The sequence below is a fragment of the Myotis daubentonii genome, chromosome 3 (assembly GCF_963259705.1).
Source record: "Myotis daubentonii chromosome 3, mMyoDau2.1, whole genome shotgun sequence".
In the NCBI taxonomy this organism is placed as follows: Eukaryota; Metazoa; Chordata; class Mammalia; order Chiroptera; family Vespertilionidae; genus Myotis; species Myotis daubentonii.
Window position 1 is genome coordinate 183,052,715 of NC_081842.1, and position 18,296 is coordinate 183,071,010.

The 18,296-nt window shown below is 57.5% G+C and overlaps 1 protein-coding gene across 12 annotated transcripts in view; it reads left to right on the forward strand.

The window, feature by feature from the left end:
• Positions 1-288: 288 nt before the first annotated feature.
• The window catches only part of LRP8 (LDL receptor related protein 8), a 75,567-nt gene continuing 57,559 nt past the window's right edge, over positions 289-18,296 (forward strand). For 2 of the 12 annotated variants that reach the window (XM_059689525.1, XM_059689527.1), the window contains exons 1-2: positions 298-664; positions 1,428-1,547. In XM_059689525.1, coding sequence (XP_059545508.1) covers positions 553-664; positions 1,428-1,547 — 232 coding nt within the window. In that variant the 5' untranslated portion in view covers positions 298-552. Of the gene's footprint in view, positions 665-1,427; positions 1,548-18,296 lie in introns of all 12 variants that reach the window. The other 10 variants (XM_059689526.1, XM_059689529.1, XM_059689522.1 and 7 more) reach the window with 10 other exon arrangements.

The following is an 18,296-nucleotide window of genomic DNA, read 5'->3' on the forward strand; positions in this document are numbered from 1 at the left end:
CTGCACAGACCTGTGCCCGCAGGAACAACATCTCCCCTCCCACGCAGATTCGCTCCTAGGCTTCCTCAGCCTCCTACCGGCCTGCCACCTCCTCCAGGCAGCCTGCGCCGCTTCCTCTGGACTATCTGCTACCTCTGGGAACAGTGGCCTCATCTGGCTCACCCCAGCTTCTGCAGCGCCCAGCACGCCGCCTAAGCAGGGTCACCGAGAGCCTGCCTGGGGAGGAGTGGACCAAGGACGTGAGGGAGAAGGGAGAGGTGGCAGCAGCGAGAGGGACGCGGGGCGGAGGCGGCAGCGGGAGGGGGCGCGCGCGCCGGAGGCAGCGGCAGCCCAGGGCCGGGGCCGCGCGCCCAGCCTGAGCCCGCCCCGCCGCCGAGCGTCACGGAACCTGCTTGAAATGCAGCCGAGGAGCCGGGGCGGGCGGCGGCGGCGGCGGCGGCGGGGGCAGCGGCAGCCCCGGCGCCGCGGCAAGAACTCGGAGGGCTGAAGCGCGGCGGCGGCGGCAGCGACACCGGGTGTGCGGGGCGCGGCGGCCGGAGCCCAGGGCCCGCCATGGGCCGCCCCGAATGGGGCGCGCTCCGGCCGCTGGCGCTGCTGCTGCTGCTGCTGCTGCTGCGACTCCAGCATCTTGCGGCGGCGGCGGATCCACTGCACGGGAGCCAAGGTGCGTGCGGCCGGTCCCGGCCCAGGCTCTGCGCCGCCGTGGCCGCCAACAAAGCGCGGCCCGGCGGCCAGGGAGCGGGGTGCACCAGGGCCACCCAGCCCGGGCCTGGCAGAGGCGCCCGGGTAGGATCGGCTTCGCTGGACGCATTTATCTTTTCATTTGTCCCCCGGCCCCGCGGCTCCCTGCGTTGTGGGCACTGCCCTCGGCACCTGCTCTTGGGGGATGGGCGCAGTGAGGGCCCGGCGGGCCGGGAACTTTGGGGGGGGGGGTAGTCATTGATGGTTTGGGGTGAGCTATACGATTCTTGTCGTTGACTCGCGCTCTGTGGCGGCGGTGAGCGGAGCGGGGCGACTTCCCCGCCTGACAATGCGTTTCCGGGGACCCCTGAACGCTGCCGAGCAAGAGGGGCTGCGAGCAAGAGGGGCAGGTGCCCGCAGCGCCCGGGGCATGGGTCTCGGCGTGTTTGGGGGCTCCCCGTGGGATGTGTCTGCGTGGATCCTTGACTATGGGCCGAGTGTGCGGGCGAGTGTGACTGAATGGAGGGTACGCCTAAGTTGTTTGACACCGACTGTGTGTGCCCGGCCTCGTCCTGCCACGGCACTGCCTGCCAACCCGGGACCCCTCCTCCCCTCCTTGCGGATCGAGGGTCCCCGAGGTCCCCGGGGCTGTTGCATCGCCCCCCTTTCCTTCACCGCCGCAGACCCTGCCCGCTGCCTGGACTGCAGGGTCCGCGGTCCATCTCACGCCCCGTCTCCCCGCGCAGGGCTGGCCAAGGAATGCGAGGAGGACCAGTTCCGGTGCCAGAACGGGCGCTGCATCCCCTCTGTGTGGAGATGCGACGAGGACGATGACTGTTCGGACAACAGCGACGAGGACGACTGCCGTGAGTGGCCGGTGGGGGAGGGAGGGCCGGTGGGGGACGCCATACTTAGCGCGCACGTGGCTCAGCTGCCGCCCAGCCACCTGCGTGGACCTCACTCCGGCAGCCGGGCAGCCGCCGGGCACCGCCTCCCTCGGGGCGGTGTGCTGAGCCGTCCCGCTGGGAGCTGGGCTGCGGGCGGGCCCTCAGGGGGTCGGGGCGGAGCCCGGGGCGCAGGGGCCCTGGAGGAGGGCACACCACACCCGGTGGCTGAGCCGGAACTGTGGGCGAGGACGCCACTGTCCCTGCGCGGGTCCGGCTTCCTACGAACCGGCCTCCAGGGCTCCAGCCTCGGCTCCACGGAACGCGCGGCTTTTTCAAAGTTCCGCACGGCTCCAGGCCTAGCTGTGCTCCTTTACTTGCTCGTTTCTTTCTTTCCTTTTTTTTTTTTTTTTGAATGAATGGGCTCCCCGGGGCCCCTGATTGGCTGGGCGAGGACCACCCCATAGGCCCCCGTGGCCTGAGCGGCCAATCGTGGTGAGGAAGGGTGCGTGGTTTTGGGGCGCAGTGGGCGCAGGGCCTGGCCCCGCCTTGGCCACACCCCTACGCTCATCCCGCGGGTAGTAGTTGCAGGCGGACCGAGCTAAAGCCCGCGGGTTTTCTGCCTAGTCACGGGAAGCCCTTTTGTGGCACCCTCCTTAGCCAACCTGGATCTCCAGTCAGACCGACTGGGGCATGAGTCATGGTCTAACCACACAACCAATGGGTCTTGGCTGCCTGTCACTACTTGAGCCAGTTAAGCAGAGACAGGGTTGAATCATATATGCGCCTTTCTTCCAATAATGCGGGCAGCATGGGTGAGCAGCAGGCCATCCACAAAAATCTGCTCTCCCCTTCCCAGAGCCAACTGCTTATATTGGGTAGGAGGCAAAGATTACGTGGGAGAGAAAGAATTCCAGGCATGGGAAAGGAAACAAGGTATAATGGTTACAGGTTACAGGCAATGAGGGCTGGGGTGGGGGGTGGGGGGTGTCTCCAGGCACCTCGGGGACAGGCAATAGGGCCTAGGGGCTGCAAAGGGCAGGGGCCTCCAGGACTAGATTGCTTCAGCCAGGAGGTTGTAAATCTTTCCATAATAGTAGGCAGTTCTCGGGAAAGGAGGATGGACTGCATTCCAATGTTGGCTCCCATGTCCCAGGGTATACAACTCTCAGCCATGTTAGAATGTGCTTCTTCCGATTAGAACAGAACCATCACGGTTAACAGAACATGATTAATATTTCTTATAATTGTAGCTAGTCCCCAATATTCTATTTCTGCCCCTACCAGTGGGGCAGACCAGGAAGGAGGGAGCCAGGAGGAAGAGTCTGTTTCCTGGGCTGCATGTGCACCCCAGCTGTGTTGGTTGCAGGTGATCTTTTCTGAGTTTGGTGTTTGTACATCGGGGGCAACTGCTTTGGAAGTTCCTTCTTGGGGTGCACGCGGTTCCAGATGTCTATGGGACCAGAAGCAAGTTAGCAGGCAGTTGCCACGATGGAGTGTAGTTCCAGGAACAGAAAAACAGGATTTTTAGAAACAGAATCAGGTGGCCATTCATTCTCTGTTCCTGGGCGCCTACTGTGGGCAGGCACTCAGGCACTTGGAGAGCAAGCCCACCCCACTGGCCAGGGGAACAGGATCTGCGGGAGGAGAGCAATGGGTGGACAGACCCTTAGCTCCACACGGTGGCAGGGGTGGGGTAGGGTGGGGTGGGAGGTGGAGGGAACACCTGGACAGGCACCATCTGTTGAGTCCCCAAGGTTTTATTTTGTTTTTTAAATCTTCACCGGAGAACATGTTCATTGATTTTTAGAGAGAGGGGCTGGGGGGTGAGGAGAGAGAAACATCAATGTGAGAGAGGAATATCAATTGATTGCCTCCCTAACTCGCCCCAACTGGAGATAGAACCTGCAATCTAGGTATTTGCGCTGACGGGGAATCGAACCCATGGCCTTCTGGTGTATGGAATGACGCTACAACCTACTGAGCACACCGGCCAGGGCAGGGTTTTTGTTTGTTTGTTTGTTTTTAAACTGGGTTTGCCAGTCAGCCACTGGGTTCATTTTCTCAGACCCAACCCAGAGTTGGCTCTGTGACTAGGGCACATCTTTTCCTCCTGCCTCAGTTTCCTCACCTGAACACTTGGACTAATGATTCCTGCTCTGTCTTTTGTTTTGTTTTTTAATATATATTTTTTTAAATTGGTTTCAGAGAGGAAGGGAGAGGGAGAAAGAGATGGAAACATCAATGATGAGAGAGTCATTGATCCCCTGCACGACCCCCACAGGGGACCGAGCCCACAACCTGGGCATATGCCCTGACCGGGAATCAAACAGCGACCTCCTGGTTCAGAGGTCGACTGAGCCACGCCAGCTGGGCTCCTGCTCTGGTTTTGAGGACCAGGTCTAGTAATGTAATTGGAAATAATGAGACTAACTCGCTGACCATTAGCTGTGTGCCAACTACTATGGCTGTGCTTATATAAACTCCTTTAATCTTCAGAATAGTCCTATTTTAAAGACTATACTAACAGAGGTACTGAGAGATGAAGTTACTTGCCCCACCGCTATTGAGTTCCTAAGTAGGAGCTTGAATTTAAGCATCTGACTCCAGGGTTCTTAGACTAATCGTGACTCGACCATTACCCAGTGCTACTGAAGTTATGAATATGGCTGAGCAGGGGTAAAATATTATGAGTTTCATTGTGGGGAGTTGTTCTCTGTGGTCCCTTTACAGCAGGAGTGCTGAGGATGAGGCAAAGAAATGAAAACTACATTTCTGACCGTGGCCAGGTGGCTCGGTTGGTTGGAGCATGCTCCTGTACACCACAAAGCTTTGGTTTCAATTCCCCATCAGGGCACATACAAAGGTTTTGGGTTCAACACTTGGGTTGAGGTGAGTATGGGAGGCAACCAATCGATGTTTCTCGCTCTCCCTTCCTCTTTCTCTCTAAAATAAATCAATAAAAGCATATCCTCCATTGAGGATTAAAAAAAACCCAACCTGAATAGCCCTGGCCCAGTGTTGGTTGAGCATTGTCCCATGAACCGAAAGGTGGCCAGTTTGATTCCCAGTCAGGCCACGTGCCCAGATTGCAGGTCTGTCCCGTGAGTATACAACAGGAGGCAACCAACGGATGTTTCTCACATCAAAGTTTCTCTCTCTCCCTCTCCCTTCCTCTCTCTCTAAAATCAATTAAAACAAACAAACAGCCCTAACTGGTTTGGCTCAGTGGATAGAGCATCAGCCTGCAGACAAAAGGTCCCAGGTTCGATTCCGGTGAAGGGCATGTACCTTGGTTGTGGGCACATCCCCAGTAGGAGGTGTGCAGGAGACAGCTGATCGATGTTTCTCTCTCATCAATGTTTCTAACTCTCTATCCCTCTCCCTTCCTCTCTGTAAAAAACCAATAAAATATATTTAAAAAAAAACAAAAAACAAACAAATAAACAAAAAACCCCTGTATTTCTGGTTTAGTTATACCTTATCTCCCTGATTCTTTATAATAGCAATCTTCCGAGAGTGGCTGTGAAGAGCAGATCTTTTTCTTATCCTGTTTGTAGGTAAGGGTCTGGCTCAGAGAAGTTGAGTGACTTGCCCAAGATCACACAGCAGACAATGACATAACTTGGTCAAGATGTCCACCTGCCTCCCAGCTCTGGGGCACTATATGCTGGGGGTGGGGAGTGGGGTGTGGAAGGATCTAGGAAGGTGACCCAGGTTTTTGAAAGTCATACTCTGAGTGTTGAGCCTGTTGCTTTTCATCTTTATGCGAGGCTCTGGGCAAGATGAGTGTGAAGTAGTGGGTGGCTGGGTGGCCCCAGATGGGACCAGGGGAGATCTGATGACCAATCTGGGTTCCTGGTTTCATCCTGAGATAGATGGGGTGGGGTCATAGTCAGAGAGTGAAGAAAAACAAATGACATTGATATCTTGCGGTGGAAGAAGGGTTGGGGCTTGGCTGTTAGTACCAAGTATCAGTTCCACACTCTTGTCTTCTCTGAGTTTGTGTCCCCCTTATCTGCTGAATGGGGGTAGCTGTTCCTCCGTCATAGGTTATCCGTGTGAAAAATGTTCACGCAGGGCTGGCAAAGAGAAGGGAATGAATGGCTGTTCACACCTCCAAGGCCTTTAGAAAGGGGCCCCTAGGAGCCACAAAAAGCAACCTTGAAGAAAGGGGGTGGGTCCAATTGTTCACAAATGATCTTTCCTCACTTCTTCCTTCCTCATCTGGGGATTTCCCCCTCATTCTGGGCCACCTGCCCAAACTGCATTTCTTTGAACTATCCTCCCCTCGAGGCTGTTGGCTTCTCCCTGAGCAGCCTCCCTGCCTTATAAATGACCCCTTTCTTTGGCACATCCACCCTTCCACTCCATGGCAGCTGCCCCACCTTTGTACCCTTTGACCTGCAAAATGGGTGTTGCAATTTGTAAATTAAGTCTGTGTGAAGCAGAATGAGTTCAAGCCCCCAGAGGGCCAAAATGCAGCCTGTAAATACCAAACACTGATGGAGGCTGGGGAAGCACCGGAAGGCTTCCTGGAGGAGGAGACAGACAGACCAGGCCTTGAAAGATGGTAACTAATACCATTCCCCTAGAGCAGTCGTTCTCAACCTTCCTAATGCCGCGGCCCTTTAATACGGTTCCTCATGTTGTGGTGACCCCCAACCATAAAATTATTTTCGTTGCTACTTCATAACTGTAATGTTGCTACTGTTATGAATCGTAATGTAAATATCTGATATGCAGGATGTATTTAGGCGACCCCTGTGAAAGGGTCGTTCGACCCCCAAAGGGGTCGCGACCCACAGGTTGAGAACCGCTGCCCTAGAGCTTACCATTTAACAATAGGTAGTACAGTCCCCATATTATAGAGGCGGAAACTGGGGTCAGAGAGGTGAAATTATTCTCCCAAAGTCTCGTCAGGGTTCGAGGCAGCACTCAAACCAAGGCCTTCTATATCCTCGTCCTCCGCCACCGCAGGTGGGACTCGGCGCTCTGGAGATACGGGGCAGAGCTGGCGGGCTGGGGAGAGGAAAGGCTCCCAGAGCGTCAGTTCCCAGCTCAAAGGCCTTCAAAGTGTAGGAAGGGGCTGGAAGCTGGAAGGCCAGGCCCCAGGAAGCCCAGGGGTGGCCCAGCCAGGGGAAGTTGGGTGGGTCCCTGGCTGTGGACGTGGGTCACGTAGGCCAGCTGGCCCCTTGGCCTCAGTTTCCTGTTGCTCTGTAGTCTGGGGGCACACATGGGGGCTCTGGGCTCTGGCCAGCCCTTTGCTCCCAGAGTAACAACAACAGCGGACGCTTACTGAGCACTTGCTGTGGGCCGGGCGTTGTGCTGAGATTCTACGTGCATCGCCTCATGCTCTGGGTTCTATAAAATGGGCAACTCTATGAAGGACCTGCGTTGTTCCCATTTTACAAAGCCACGTTGGAGTTAAGTAACCAGTCCCAGCGTGTATGGTTTTTCAGCGAAATTGCCGTGGTGTGAATGCAGGCACCCAGCTATGGAACCTGTGCTGTCGCGAGCACTCTCCGGTGGCCTCGGGCAAGTCCTTCCAGGCCTGCTTCCCCATCGTGAGATGGCACCCACCCCCTCTCCCCCTCCAACTCCGGGAAGAACGTGTGTTTCTCTGTGTGGATGGGCTGAGGGGCTGGGCGTATGCTGGGCCGGTTTTGTGCTCAGATCCCTCTCCCCTGCTCTGTCTCCTTCGGGCTGCCTTGTTCTCCCAGCCCCCATCACCCCTCCATCCCAGGTCTAATAAAGAGCAGCCACAGCGAGTTCTCCCATGGCTGAGAGTTCATTAGCTGGGCAAGGCCCGGCTGCAGGAGCGCTGAGGCCTGCTGGGAAGCAGCCTCGTAAATAATTAAAACTCCGCCACAGCTCCCAGCTGGGGCTGCGGCCTCCATCTGCCCTTCAGGGTGCCGCCTGGCCGTGGCCCCATTCTCACACCCCTGACACCAGGCCCAGCTTCATCTCCTTTTTGGATGGAGTCATCTGACAGATAGCGCTGCTCCTCTCTGAACCTCCGTTTCCTCATCTGACCAGGCAACTCCTCCATTCAGGGTCCTTCTGAGGCCTGTTGTCCACGTCCCTAGCCTGTTCCTGTCTTGTCCTATGAGCCTGTGACACTGTACTGTGACTTTTTTCTCACTCTTGCTTTCCTACTGCTTCTCACCTCCAGGTCTTTGCACGTGCCATTCTGTCTGCCTCGAACCCTCTTTCTGCTCCCTCACCTAGCTACCTTCTGGTTGTCACCTTAGAAGATTCATCTTGGGTGTCACCTCCTCTGGGAAGCCCTCCCTGCTGCCCTCTCTCCTCAAGGCTGAGATACAGGAGTCAGAGAGAGGGACTTCGGGGCCTGTGTTTAAACGACAGCTCAGTGGGGCCCTGAATCAGACACGCCTGGCTTTCTATGCTGCTGGGTGAGCTTGCGTGTGGTAACAGTCTCTCCCTCCCAGAGACGGTGTGAGGATTCAGTGAGATAATGTGTCTGGTCAGCACTAGGTAGATGCTCATTGAATGGCAATGAGTATGATTGTTCTTGGAGGGGGGGTTTTCCCTGAAGTCTCTAGGTACCTGCTTCCCAGGCGTCTGAAGGCTCTGCCGCTGGGGCTTGCCTCAGCCAGCGGGTTTCCAGCCGCAGTGGAGGTGGCCCCAAGGCCATTCAGTCTTGGACCCGGAAGGGAGAAAGGTGTCCGGGAGGGGCTGAGGGAAGAAATGGGTCAAACAGGCCTGGTTGGTTTCAGCAGGGGCAGAGGATGGCTTCCCTCAGCCCGTGCTTGTCCCAGGGCTGGTTTCTGTCCTGTCTGGCCTGCGCTCCTTTCTTCCTGGCTGTGCTCAGAGGGGGAAAGCCCAGCACCCCCAGGGCTCTGCCCAGCAGGCGAATTGGGAGCTTCTCTAGCGCCAGGCTTCAGAAGGTGGCTGGACTCAGTCTCAGAACTAGGGTGTCCTGGGCAGGACTCCAGTCAGAATGGTGTGCTCCCACCTCCTACCCCCTGCAGCACCCACCGCACCCCTGGCCTCCCTCTTCCCTCTGGATCAGGGAGCAAGGAGTTCCCAGGCCACTGTGCCACAGAAAGGGCTTTGGGGGACTGCAGGTGCCTGCCCTGGATTGCTGGAAACTCATCTAAAGTCATACTGTTAGTTGTAATAAGGGTGAATGTTTGCTGCTAGGGGCTTTCTCACACCAGACCCCCTTCACAGGGCCCGGAAGCTCCAAAGCTCACTTGTCCCAGGCAGTTTGGCTGCTCAGTGGCGGGACTGGGCCAAGCCTGTCTGCAGGCAAAGTCTGGCGCAGGTGAAAGGAAGACACACACATTCCACATCCCGGTCACAGCAGTGCGAGTGGCGCATGGGACGAGCTGTGGCCCTTTCTTTCCAGGCACTCCAGGTGTCCCCCTTAGCCAGCCCCCACCATGGCTCCCTCTGAGCAGCTCTGGCCCCTGCTTGCCCTCAAGCATCTTTAATCACCAGCCTCGCTCACCCTGCCTCTCCCAAGCCGCTGTATGTCACGGACCCCAGGCATAGCCTCGCAGCCAGAGCGGCTCAGAAGGGGTGACCGTGAGCTCCCCATCCAGTCTGACCTCTGCGTCCCTAGCAGGGCCTCACCCCGATGCCTGCAAACTGGCCACTTTGGGGGTGCAGAACCCAGCATACTATCAGGTCCCTCCGAATGCCCTCTGGTGACTGAGAGGGTCAACCTGCAAGCCAGAGCCATGGGGCTTCCAGGCCACACAGTTCCCAGGACCCCTCACGGCCCCACACACCTGCCCCTTGGAACACGGCAGGACAGACAGCCCACAGCCTCTCTGGGAGTCCACGGGAGTGGTCATGTGGCTACTCGAGTTGCCACAGGGGACTGTCGGCCAGTCACGCTGGAGACTATTTCAGGTCTAGCCCTCTCACCTGGTAGGCCACAGGGTGGCCTTTTCCAGCTTGTGCCCAGAGCCATCCTGGGAGGCAGGTGGTGCAGGAGCTCATTATTACCCCATTTTCCTGATGAGGACACTGAGGCCCAGGGAGGGCCCGGGGCTCGCCAAGGGCCGCACGGCTAATTATTGGTAGTGCTGGAGCGGAGGCTCACTTCCGTTTATCTTATTTATTTATTTTTCCAGTGGAAGTAACTTGATGATTATAAGGGTAATTTCATGCTTGTCATTAAACACACACACACACACACACACACACACACACACAATACAGAAAAGCAAAAAGGATGCTAACAGTCACTCCTGGTTACACCGCACGGAAGCAGCACATCTTCCAGAGTCTTTCCTCTGCATGTGAGCTGGTTGTATGAACACATTTATTTTTTAAGCAAAAATAAGGATGTGCTGTGCCAATTCTTCTCTCCCCATGTCATACGTGTCTTTCCGCGCGTCAGTAACAGAAGATTTGTACCACTGTTTTAAAGGACTGGGTCGTGTTCTGTGGCATGAATCATTCCCTTTAATGCTACCGTCTCCTACTGATAGACGTGTGTTTCGCTGGTTCTGTTTCTCCTATTCCACGCAGTCCTGGGACCAACATCCTTGAACTACATCTTGGTGCGTTTATCTGATTCTTTCCTTAAGATAAATTCTTACCAAAGGGATTGCTGAATGTGTGCATTTTTATGAGAAAGCCACATCGCTCTCTTTCAAGGAGGCTGTTTTCCCGTCTCACACCACCACCTAATGCCCCAGCCGGTGGCCGGCCCACAGGACTTCCTTCTTCCTTGAGCACAGGGCCACCTTGTCCCGGGTTCACTGGACAAAGTAACCAGATCTCATCTGCACACAGCAAAGCAAAGAGAAAGGACAATTGTGTTCTGGCCCCAAGGACTTCCTACCCCCACTGAAGAAAATAAAAGGGAACAAACTTGGTCTTCGTTCTTAAGATATTCGTAGAACCCACGCCCTCACAGCATTTTGCGTGTTCTGTCTCTACCCCCGCTTGACCCTGGGCCAGCGGTTCTCCCTCTCTGAACTTCATTTCCCCTTCACCCACTGGTCCTTGCTCTACCTACATTGCCACCAGCACTCTGAGCAGACTTCTCCCCCAGGAGCTGGGCTCAGGGCCAGTCCAGGCCTGGGGGTGGGAGACCCGTGGCCCTCACGCTCCGTACAGCCTGGTGAGGATTGGCAGGAACTTGGGCTGGCTTGGTGGGTGGATTCTGGGCAGGCAGATATGAAGGGTAGCTGGACTTCCTAGGGTCCACTTCCGGAACTCAGCCCTTAGGCCCAGTTTCATTGGGCCACGTCCCTCCAGCCTTCTTCCTGTGCCGTGATTGGGTTGGATGCAGTGGAGTGATGGAGAAAAATGGAGTTGGGTCCTTCAGCCCCGGGACGGGCTCGCCGGGACCCTGGTGTCGCCGGGACCCTGGTGTAGGTCGTCGATTCTGAGCCTTAGATCCTCGGTCTGTGGAGTGGCATGATGAGCCCAGCTGTGAAGGTGCGCAGGCTGGCGCAAAGCATTCTGCCCAGATCCTGGTCCTGAAAATGACATCCCCGTTCCCCCTCCCAAGCCTGTGACCCCCGCACAGGGAACAGCTGACTAGAAGGGACGGCAGCAGCTTCCCTCCTCCTCTTCCACCAAGGACACAACAGAGGGCAGCTGCTGAAGTAGCAGGAAAGATGTAGGTCAACTGGCCAGCGGGGAGGACTGGGCTGCCTGGAGCTCAGCCGCTTCTCCGGTTGGGAGGGACTCTAGGAACCATCCGATCTGCACTGGGCGCCCCAGGGCGGCTGCTTCCCGGGTGGCCTGGGGCAGCTAGTTAAGCAGAGGGAGCCAAGGAGAACTGGCTAACCTGCCAGGCCTGGCATGGTGCGTCATCCAGGAGGGGCCCTGGTTCACCAATGGGTCCACATTAACATCAGAGAGTTGGCAGCTGATAAGAGGCAGGAAGGCCCCATCAGGCCCAGGTTAAGCTGCTCGCGTGAATAGCTGGAGACCAAGGCCGGGCTTTCCTGGTGGCCGGAATCCAAGGACATTCAGGCCAGCGCTCCCCTCTCCCTCTCCACTTCCTGGACCCCGAGCTGCCATCTGCTGCCCACCTCCCCTCAGAGCCCTCTCAGCCATGTGCCCCAGCTCATGCGCATGTGCACTGGGTGTGCGTCGAGGAGGGTGCACCAGGAGGGAGGTGACTTATGGATACACAGGCGGCAGGGCCAAGGACGTCCTTCCTCCTCCCACACAGGCCGAGGCGGCCCAGCCAAGCCAAAGCCAAAGCCCCCCACTGGCTGTTTGTGGTGGGGAATTATTTGTAGCTGGAGAGGCGCCAGCAATCTCTGTTCCCAGCCTGCCCCCCGCCATGCAGCCGCTCCCCACCGAGCTCAGCCTGAGCCCACTGTCCAGCCCCCACCTAGCGGGCTGAGGCTGATACTATCGCCGTGGCCAGACCCCTGGCCCACCTCTGCTTCATCTCTACCCGTCTTGGGGTCTCTACGCATGGGGAGCCAGGCACCTCCAGGCCTCCTTTGGCCCAATTCTCTGGGATTCTTTTATTTTTCCCTGAGAGCCAGGGTATTCATAGGAGTCCCCCACAGCCAGGCCCCAGGTGGGGGTGGGGTCTGAGGAGCTGCCCCTGTTCCCTGAGGCCAGGAGACCCCGGAGCAGGGAGCAGGGAGCAGGGACTGTGAAGTACAGCCCCTCACACGGGGACATGGCTAAACACACACACAGAGTCAGAACCAACTCTTTATTACTACATTCACTCTGGAGTTCCGCCTGTTGATTTTTTTGCTGAGTTTGACCAGGCCAGCAGAGCAAACTTTTTATCAGCTGTGTTTGTGACTCTTTAGTCTCCCTCCCCTGTCCACCCGTCACCCGCAGGCCACAACTGGCTGTTTCTCAAGGGAGCAGAGGGGGCAGGGACCAGTCTGGCCTCCCAGTGCCAGCCGGACCTGGGTTCCCACTGCCAGGGGAATGGAGTCCACTAAGTCATCTGCATCCTAGCTAGGGGCCGGGGGCAAGTCCCTTGACCCTGAACCCCAGATGTGGGTAGTGAGTAATTTCTGGCCCATATAAACCGTGTTGGGTCCCATGGGGCCAGTTAGTTCTTCCTTCACCAGTGGGCCCAGAAGTCTGCCAGCCTGTGGGTACAGCCCCCGGCCCCTGTGCCACTGCTCTCCCAGACCTCTCGCCCTCCCTCTCCTTGGCTTTGGGCCCTCCCACACTTGCATTCTGTGCGGAGTTCTCCCCCTTCCCTGTGTGGGTTCACTGAACCCTGTTGCCATTCTCACCCACACCCTTGGCTCTCAGCCCCACCAGGAACCAGGTAGCCTCACCTTGTCCCTGAGCGTGTCTCTGCCCCTCGTTCGGCTTCAGTCTCCTCACCTGTACGGGGAAGGGGTTAGGATTGGATCAGGAGTTTGAATCACTTTGAGCAGCATTTGAAATTCAGATTCCCTGGCCCCTGTCGACGTCTGACTCCAAACCTCTGTTTACTGTGCAACCAGGAGGGAGCCATAGACGTGAAGACACCCCCCGCCAACCCCCTTCAGGCCCCCTGCCTCTGGCTGCTCCTGCATGGGTCACCTCATCCAAGACAGGCCTCCCTGTGACACAGATAACAGCCAGGCCTCTGACAGGACTGCCTGGGGTCCAGTCCATACTTCACTATTTCCTAGCTGTGTGACCCGGGGCAAGTTGCTTCACCTCTCTGAGCTCTTGCCTCGTCTGTAAGCTGGAGCCATCAACACCGAACCCGCAAGGTGACTGGAGGACTATGTGAGTTAATTTCCAAAAGGCACGGGGAGCAGTGCCTGGCCCATGGTCAGTGCTCAAGTCAGGGTTAGCGAAGCTTATTTCGCCTTCTGTGAGCCCTCATTTCCTGTCTGTTCTGCAGGAATTCCCTCCCTTGCCATGCTTCTTCACTGCTGGGTAGAATGGGAGGGGCTGGGGCCCCAAAAGGCTCCTTTGTCTCCCCTTCCTCCCTGCGGCCCCGGCCATAACTTACTGTCCTAGTTTAATTAGGAAGAGCCCTTCCAGAGACCTCATTAGGAAATGAGCCCAGAGCCTCGGGGACCTCCAGAAGGGGTGGGGTGCAGGAGGAGGTTGCACTGTGCCTGCCCCTGCCCAGCCCTTGGCCCCGTGCTCGCTCACTGACAGGGGACGATACAGATCTGTGACATGGAGTGTGGGCAGCCAGTGCCTCCGTCCTCTGTCCCCTGTCCTGCTCCAGCCTGCCCCCTGGATGGGGTTGGGGAGTTGAGAGAGGAGGTTTTTCTCTGATTCTGCCCATGGTCGCCAGCCTGGCAAGAACAGGCCTTGGGGAAGGTGTGCTGAGTGAATGAATGAGGGAGCCATGGCTCTTGGGGCTGGAGCCACATCCTCATTTCGCCCGAGCAGCCTCCCCACTCGCATCCCAGTGCAGGAATTCCCCCAGCAGCCCCAGGGCGGGGGGTGCAGAGGGGTTTCCAACTTCTGCTTGAATACCTCCAGGGACAGGGAACTCACTAATTGACCAGATAGCCCCTTCTGTCTCTGGACAGCTCTTCCTGTAGAAAATCTGTCTTCCTTTCCATCCTGGATCTGCCTCCTGTGCCCCTCTGGTCCCAGCTCTGTTTCTGGGGCCTCTGCTCACAAAGACTGCCTTCACCCCAAGCCTGCTTAGGGTCCCCTTCCAGCCTGTGACAGCTGACATGCGGTGTGACCCCTCCTCTCTCCACGGCTTCTCAGGGCCTGGGGGCTGCACTCTCAGGCTCTGCAAACGCTGGCTGTCCCTGTAACCCACCTGCTGGGGAAGTGGAGAAGTGGAGGGTGAAGACCAGGGGTCCTCAAACTTTTTAAACAGGGGGCCAGTTCACTGTCCCTCAGACCGTTGGAGGGCCGGACTATAGTTTAAAAAAAAAACTATGAACAAATTCCTATGCACACTGCACATATCTTATTTTGAAGTAAAAAAAAACAAAACGGGAACAAATACAATATTTGTATTTGCATGTGGCCCGCGGGCCGTAGTTTGAGGACCCCTGGTGAAGACGGATGTGCCGTGCCTCGAGGTAAAGGTGACATCTCTACAGACAGCGTGGTCTCCTGGTCAGCAGGGTGGCACTGCCCTGACCCTATGATGACCTGCACACAGGCACTGGGGCTGAGGATGGACCTCTCCTGCCTCTGAGGTCCACAGCATGGACCTCACCTGGGCCTTGGGAGTTGTCACAGCCCCACTCTCCCTCACCTGCAATAGCCACCAAATCCTTAGATTCCTCCCCTGCCACCTGCCAGTCCGAGCCCTTTCCCCGCTCACTGCAGCCTCCCTGGCGGCTGCAGCAGCCCTGCCCACGCCCCGCTCTGCAGCTGAGTGCTCTTAAACATGCAGGGTTTTGTTCTGTCCTTGCTCAGCATCGCCCTTTCACCGGCAGTTCCCCTCTGCCTGAGGCCCTGGCTCTGCTTGTCTGACCCTGCTTTACCTCCAGGCTCATTTCCAGGAACCTCCCCCACAGGTGAGCCAGGGCCTCCTCCGGGCTGCGACCCTGTGTTTCCCTCATCTCCGTCCTTGCCATTCTGCCCTGGAATGGTCTGGTTAAGAGTCTGGAGTTCACCCTGGCTGGGGTGACTCAGTTGGAAAGGCACTGAAAGGTTGCCGGTTCAATTCCCGGTCAGGATACATGCCTGGGTTGCAGGCTCAGTTCCCAGTAGGGGCCTGCAGGAGGCAACTGATCAATGATTCTCTCTCATTGATATTTCTATCTTTCTCTTCCTCTCCCTTCCTCTCTCTCTAAAAAATAAATTAAAACATATTTTTTAAAAGTTTGGGGTCACACCAGATCCCAGACCTCAGGAGACCTGGCCAGGGAAGGAGGGTGGAGGGGAAGGAGGAGGGATGGGGTCTCTCATGCCCAGTGCCCTTCCGAACCACCCCATCCTGTGTTCCCCTCACCTCATGCTGTGTGTGCCCAGACATGGGTGTTTCTGTGGGTCCCACGGAAGCATCTGGTGTGGACTGGAGCCTTTGAGTCCGCACTCCAATGTTCACTGGAGGCCTGTTCTGCACCAGTGCCCTGCCGGGACCTGGGGAGGACCTATAGATGGAAGAGCAGGCCTGTCTTCTGAGCCGGGGCCGCCTCACTCAGTGTGTGACCTTGGGCAACGGGTGTCCCTTCTCTGAGCCTCAGGCTTCCTTGGCTACGAAAGAGCTGGAGAACTCAGGCCCCCTCCCCCCTTTCCTTGGGCACGTCTGTGCCATGGTTGGGGTGAGACATGGGCCCCCCAGGACCCCAAGACTGCAGCTGGGCCAGCACTTCCCTCCACCTGGCCTCAGGGGGCAGGGGCAGAGAGTGAGCAGGAGTTTCGTTCTCTTCTCACGGCTGCATTTGCCCAGCACCTGGGTGTCATCCAGGGCCCACTCCCACGAGGGTGACCACTCGTCCTGGTGTGCTCAGAACTGTCCCGCTTTTTAAACTTAAGTCCCACGTCAGACGGGACGTAACAGGCAGTCCGCCTGCACCCCATGAACCCTGGTCGCTGCGCCCCCAGGTCTGCAGCAGGGCTTCCTCGTTATTCGTGGGTTCTGCTGCCGGTTGGTCAGGGATCATTTTTTTTTTTTTAAAAAGGTGAAGAGTTGATTTCCTCCTCATGTTTTGGAGCAGCGGTTCTCAACCTTCCTAATGCCGCGACCCTTTAATACAGTTCCTCATGTTGTGGTGACCCCCAACCATAAAATTATTTCGTTGCTACTTCATAACTGTAATTTTGCTACTGTTAGGAATCGTCATGTAAATATCTGATATGCTCTATGTGTTTTCCGATGGTCGCGACCCACAGGTTGAGAACCGCTGTGGAGGAATTCAAGGAGGAATAAAGCCCCTTGGAAGGGAGGTCTGGAGGAGCCAGGCCGCTATGGACTGGTCCGGGCGACCTGGCCGCTGTCCTGTCCCGCTCCCGCCTCTAACGGGCTGTGTGGCTGCTGTCTGGGCCTCAGCTTCCCAGCGCTGCCCTGTGCACCTCACATTGCGTTCGTGCTGCCATTTACATCCTTCCGGGCATCGTCCCGTCTGTTCCTGTACCATTCTGACCTCTCCACTGCCAAGAGGAGCGCAGCTGGACCTCCGTCCCCCGCTAAACAGGAAGGAGCTGGGGACACCAAAGATTTGCCTGCGCAAGGCCCTGTGACTCACAAAGCCTTTCCGCATCTTGCCTCTGGGCTCGGAGTAGCCCTTTGGAGGCGTGCTCGCGGGATTTACTGCTCAGTTGTATAGACAGGGACACTGAGCCCACAGTCCCACAGGATTCCGACCCCTCCATAGGCGGGGAGCGGTAAGGGATGAAGACAGATGGGTGGCTTGCTGTGGCCGCGGTATGTGGAGGTTGCAAATAAGTGTGTGTCACTGGCTGGCTGGTCCCCCCCCTCCCCCCACTCCCCGCCCCACTCCCACTTTGTCAATGTCTTCATCAGCAGGAAAGAGGCAGATAGACAGAAGGGAAAGGAAGACAGGTGGGGGAGAGCAGGAACATGGTGGGGGGAGCGCTAGGGAGGCGGTGGGGAGGGGGCCCAAGCAGAGTCGCTGCTTACTCTTGTGGTTCTCACAGTCTGTCTGCGCCGATTCCTGACAGATGGAGGGTAGGGGAGAGCTGGTGCCAAGAGGCTGTCACCGCAGGCGGGCAGAGTTGGGGGAGGGTGCTTTGTGACCGGGGTTTGTGTGGGGAGGGGCAGCAGCTGGTGGTCTGGCTGCTGGGCCTCCTTGGAGCCTGCTCCCCGGGAACCATGGTTGAGGGGGCGGGATGTGGGGCAGAGAAGTGGGTAAGGGGTGAGCTCACCACCTGCCTGGCACAAGCTGTGCCCTTGTAGAGACAGCTACCCCTCCCTCTTTCACACCCTGCTGCCAGCAGGCCCCTCCCTCCACGGACACCTCCTTCCCACCCCTCACTGGGTATTGGGACAGGCAGGGGCCCTGGGGGCTGGCAGTGATCTGTGGTCAAGGTGGACCAGGGCAGGGAGAGCACGGGCCCTGGGGGACACGGGAGGTCCCCAGGATCACAGGCCCTGGGGGGCTCAGAGCCGGTAGAACCCGGCCTCACATCTGCTGGGCCAGAGCGCAGCCCCTCTTGTAGCTGCCCGGGTGCTCCCGAGCCTCCTTCACGGCAGTGCCTCTCCCTTCTCCTCCGGGCCCCGGCACACTCACAGCGGCGGGCAGGCCTGACCCGCGGTCTGTCTGGCACCTCCAGCATCTCTTGACTGTGGTGCCTGCAGGAGGATTGGGTCTAATGCTGCCTTTCCCAGCCCCCAGTGCCCAGCACAGGGGAGGGGCCAGTGAACGCTTGTTGAATGAATAGATGGATCCTTTGCTTGCACACCTCCTGGGACAGAGACTTCACTTTTTCGAAGGAAGTTCTTTCTATTTCCAGAGACAGGGTTCTTTCTGATTCTGTCCTGAGGGGCCCTGTGAGTCCCAGGCCTGTTACGGGGCCGCACAGAGACCCCTGGCTGGTCCTGCTGCCTCGGAGCAGCCTTGAAGCTCCTCCAGGGCTCCTGGCAGGGCCGGGTCTGCCCTGCACTAAGCTCCCTTGTCAGCGGTCACAGCTGGCAGCAATCAGTGCTCTCAGTCCCTGCGCCCCATTCAGTGCCAGGTGGTCTCTCCTTTGATCCTCACGGCAGCCCCATAAGATCGGTCCTGTTTTTGTCCCCCTAAAGGTCTTCTGGCTAATGTCTGAGTCAGGAGGTGGGAGCTAGCTTGGTGGAAGGCTTCCTGGACAGGGCGTTATGGCAGGGCTTGGGCGCGCAGGGGGCTTGACAGGGCTGGAAGGCAGTCACAC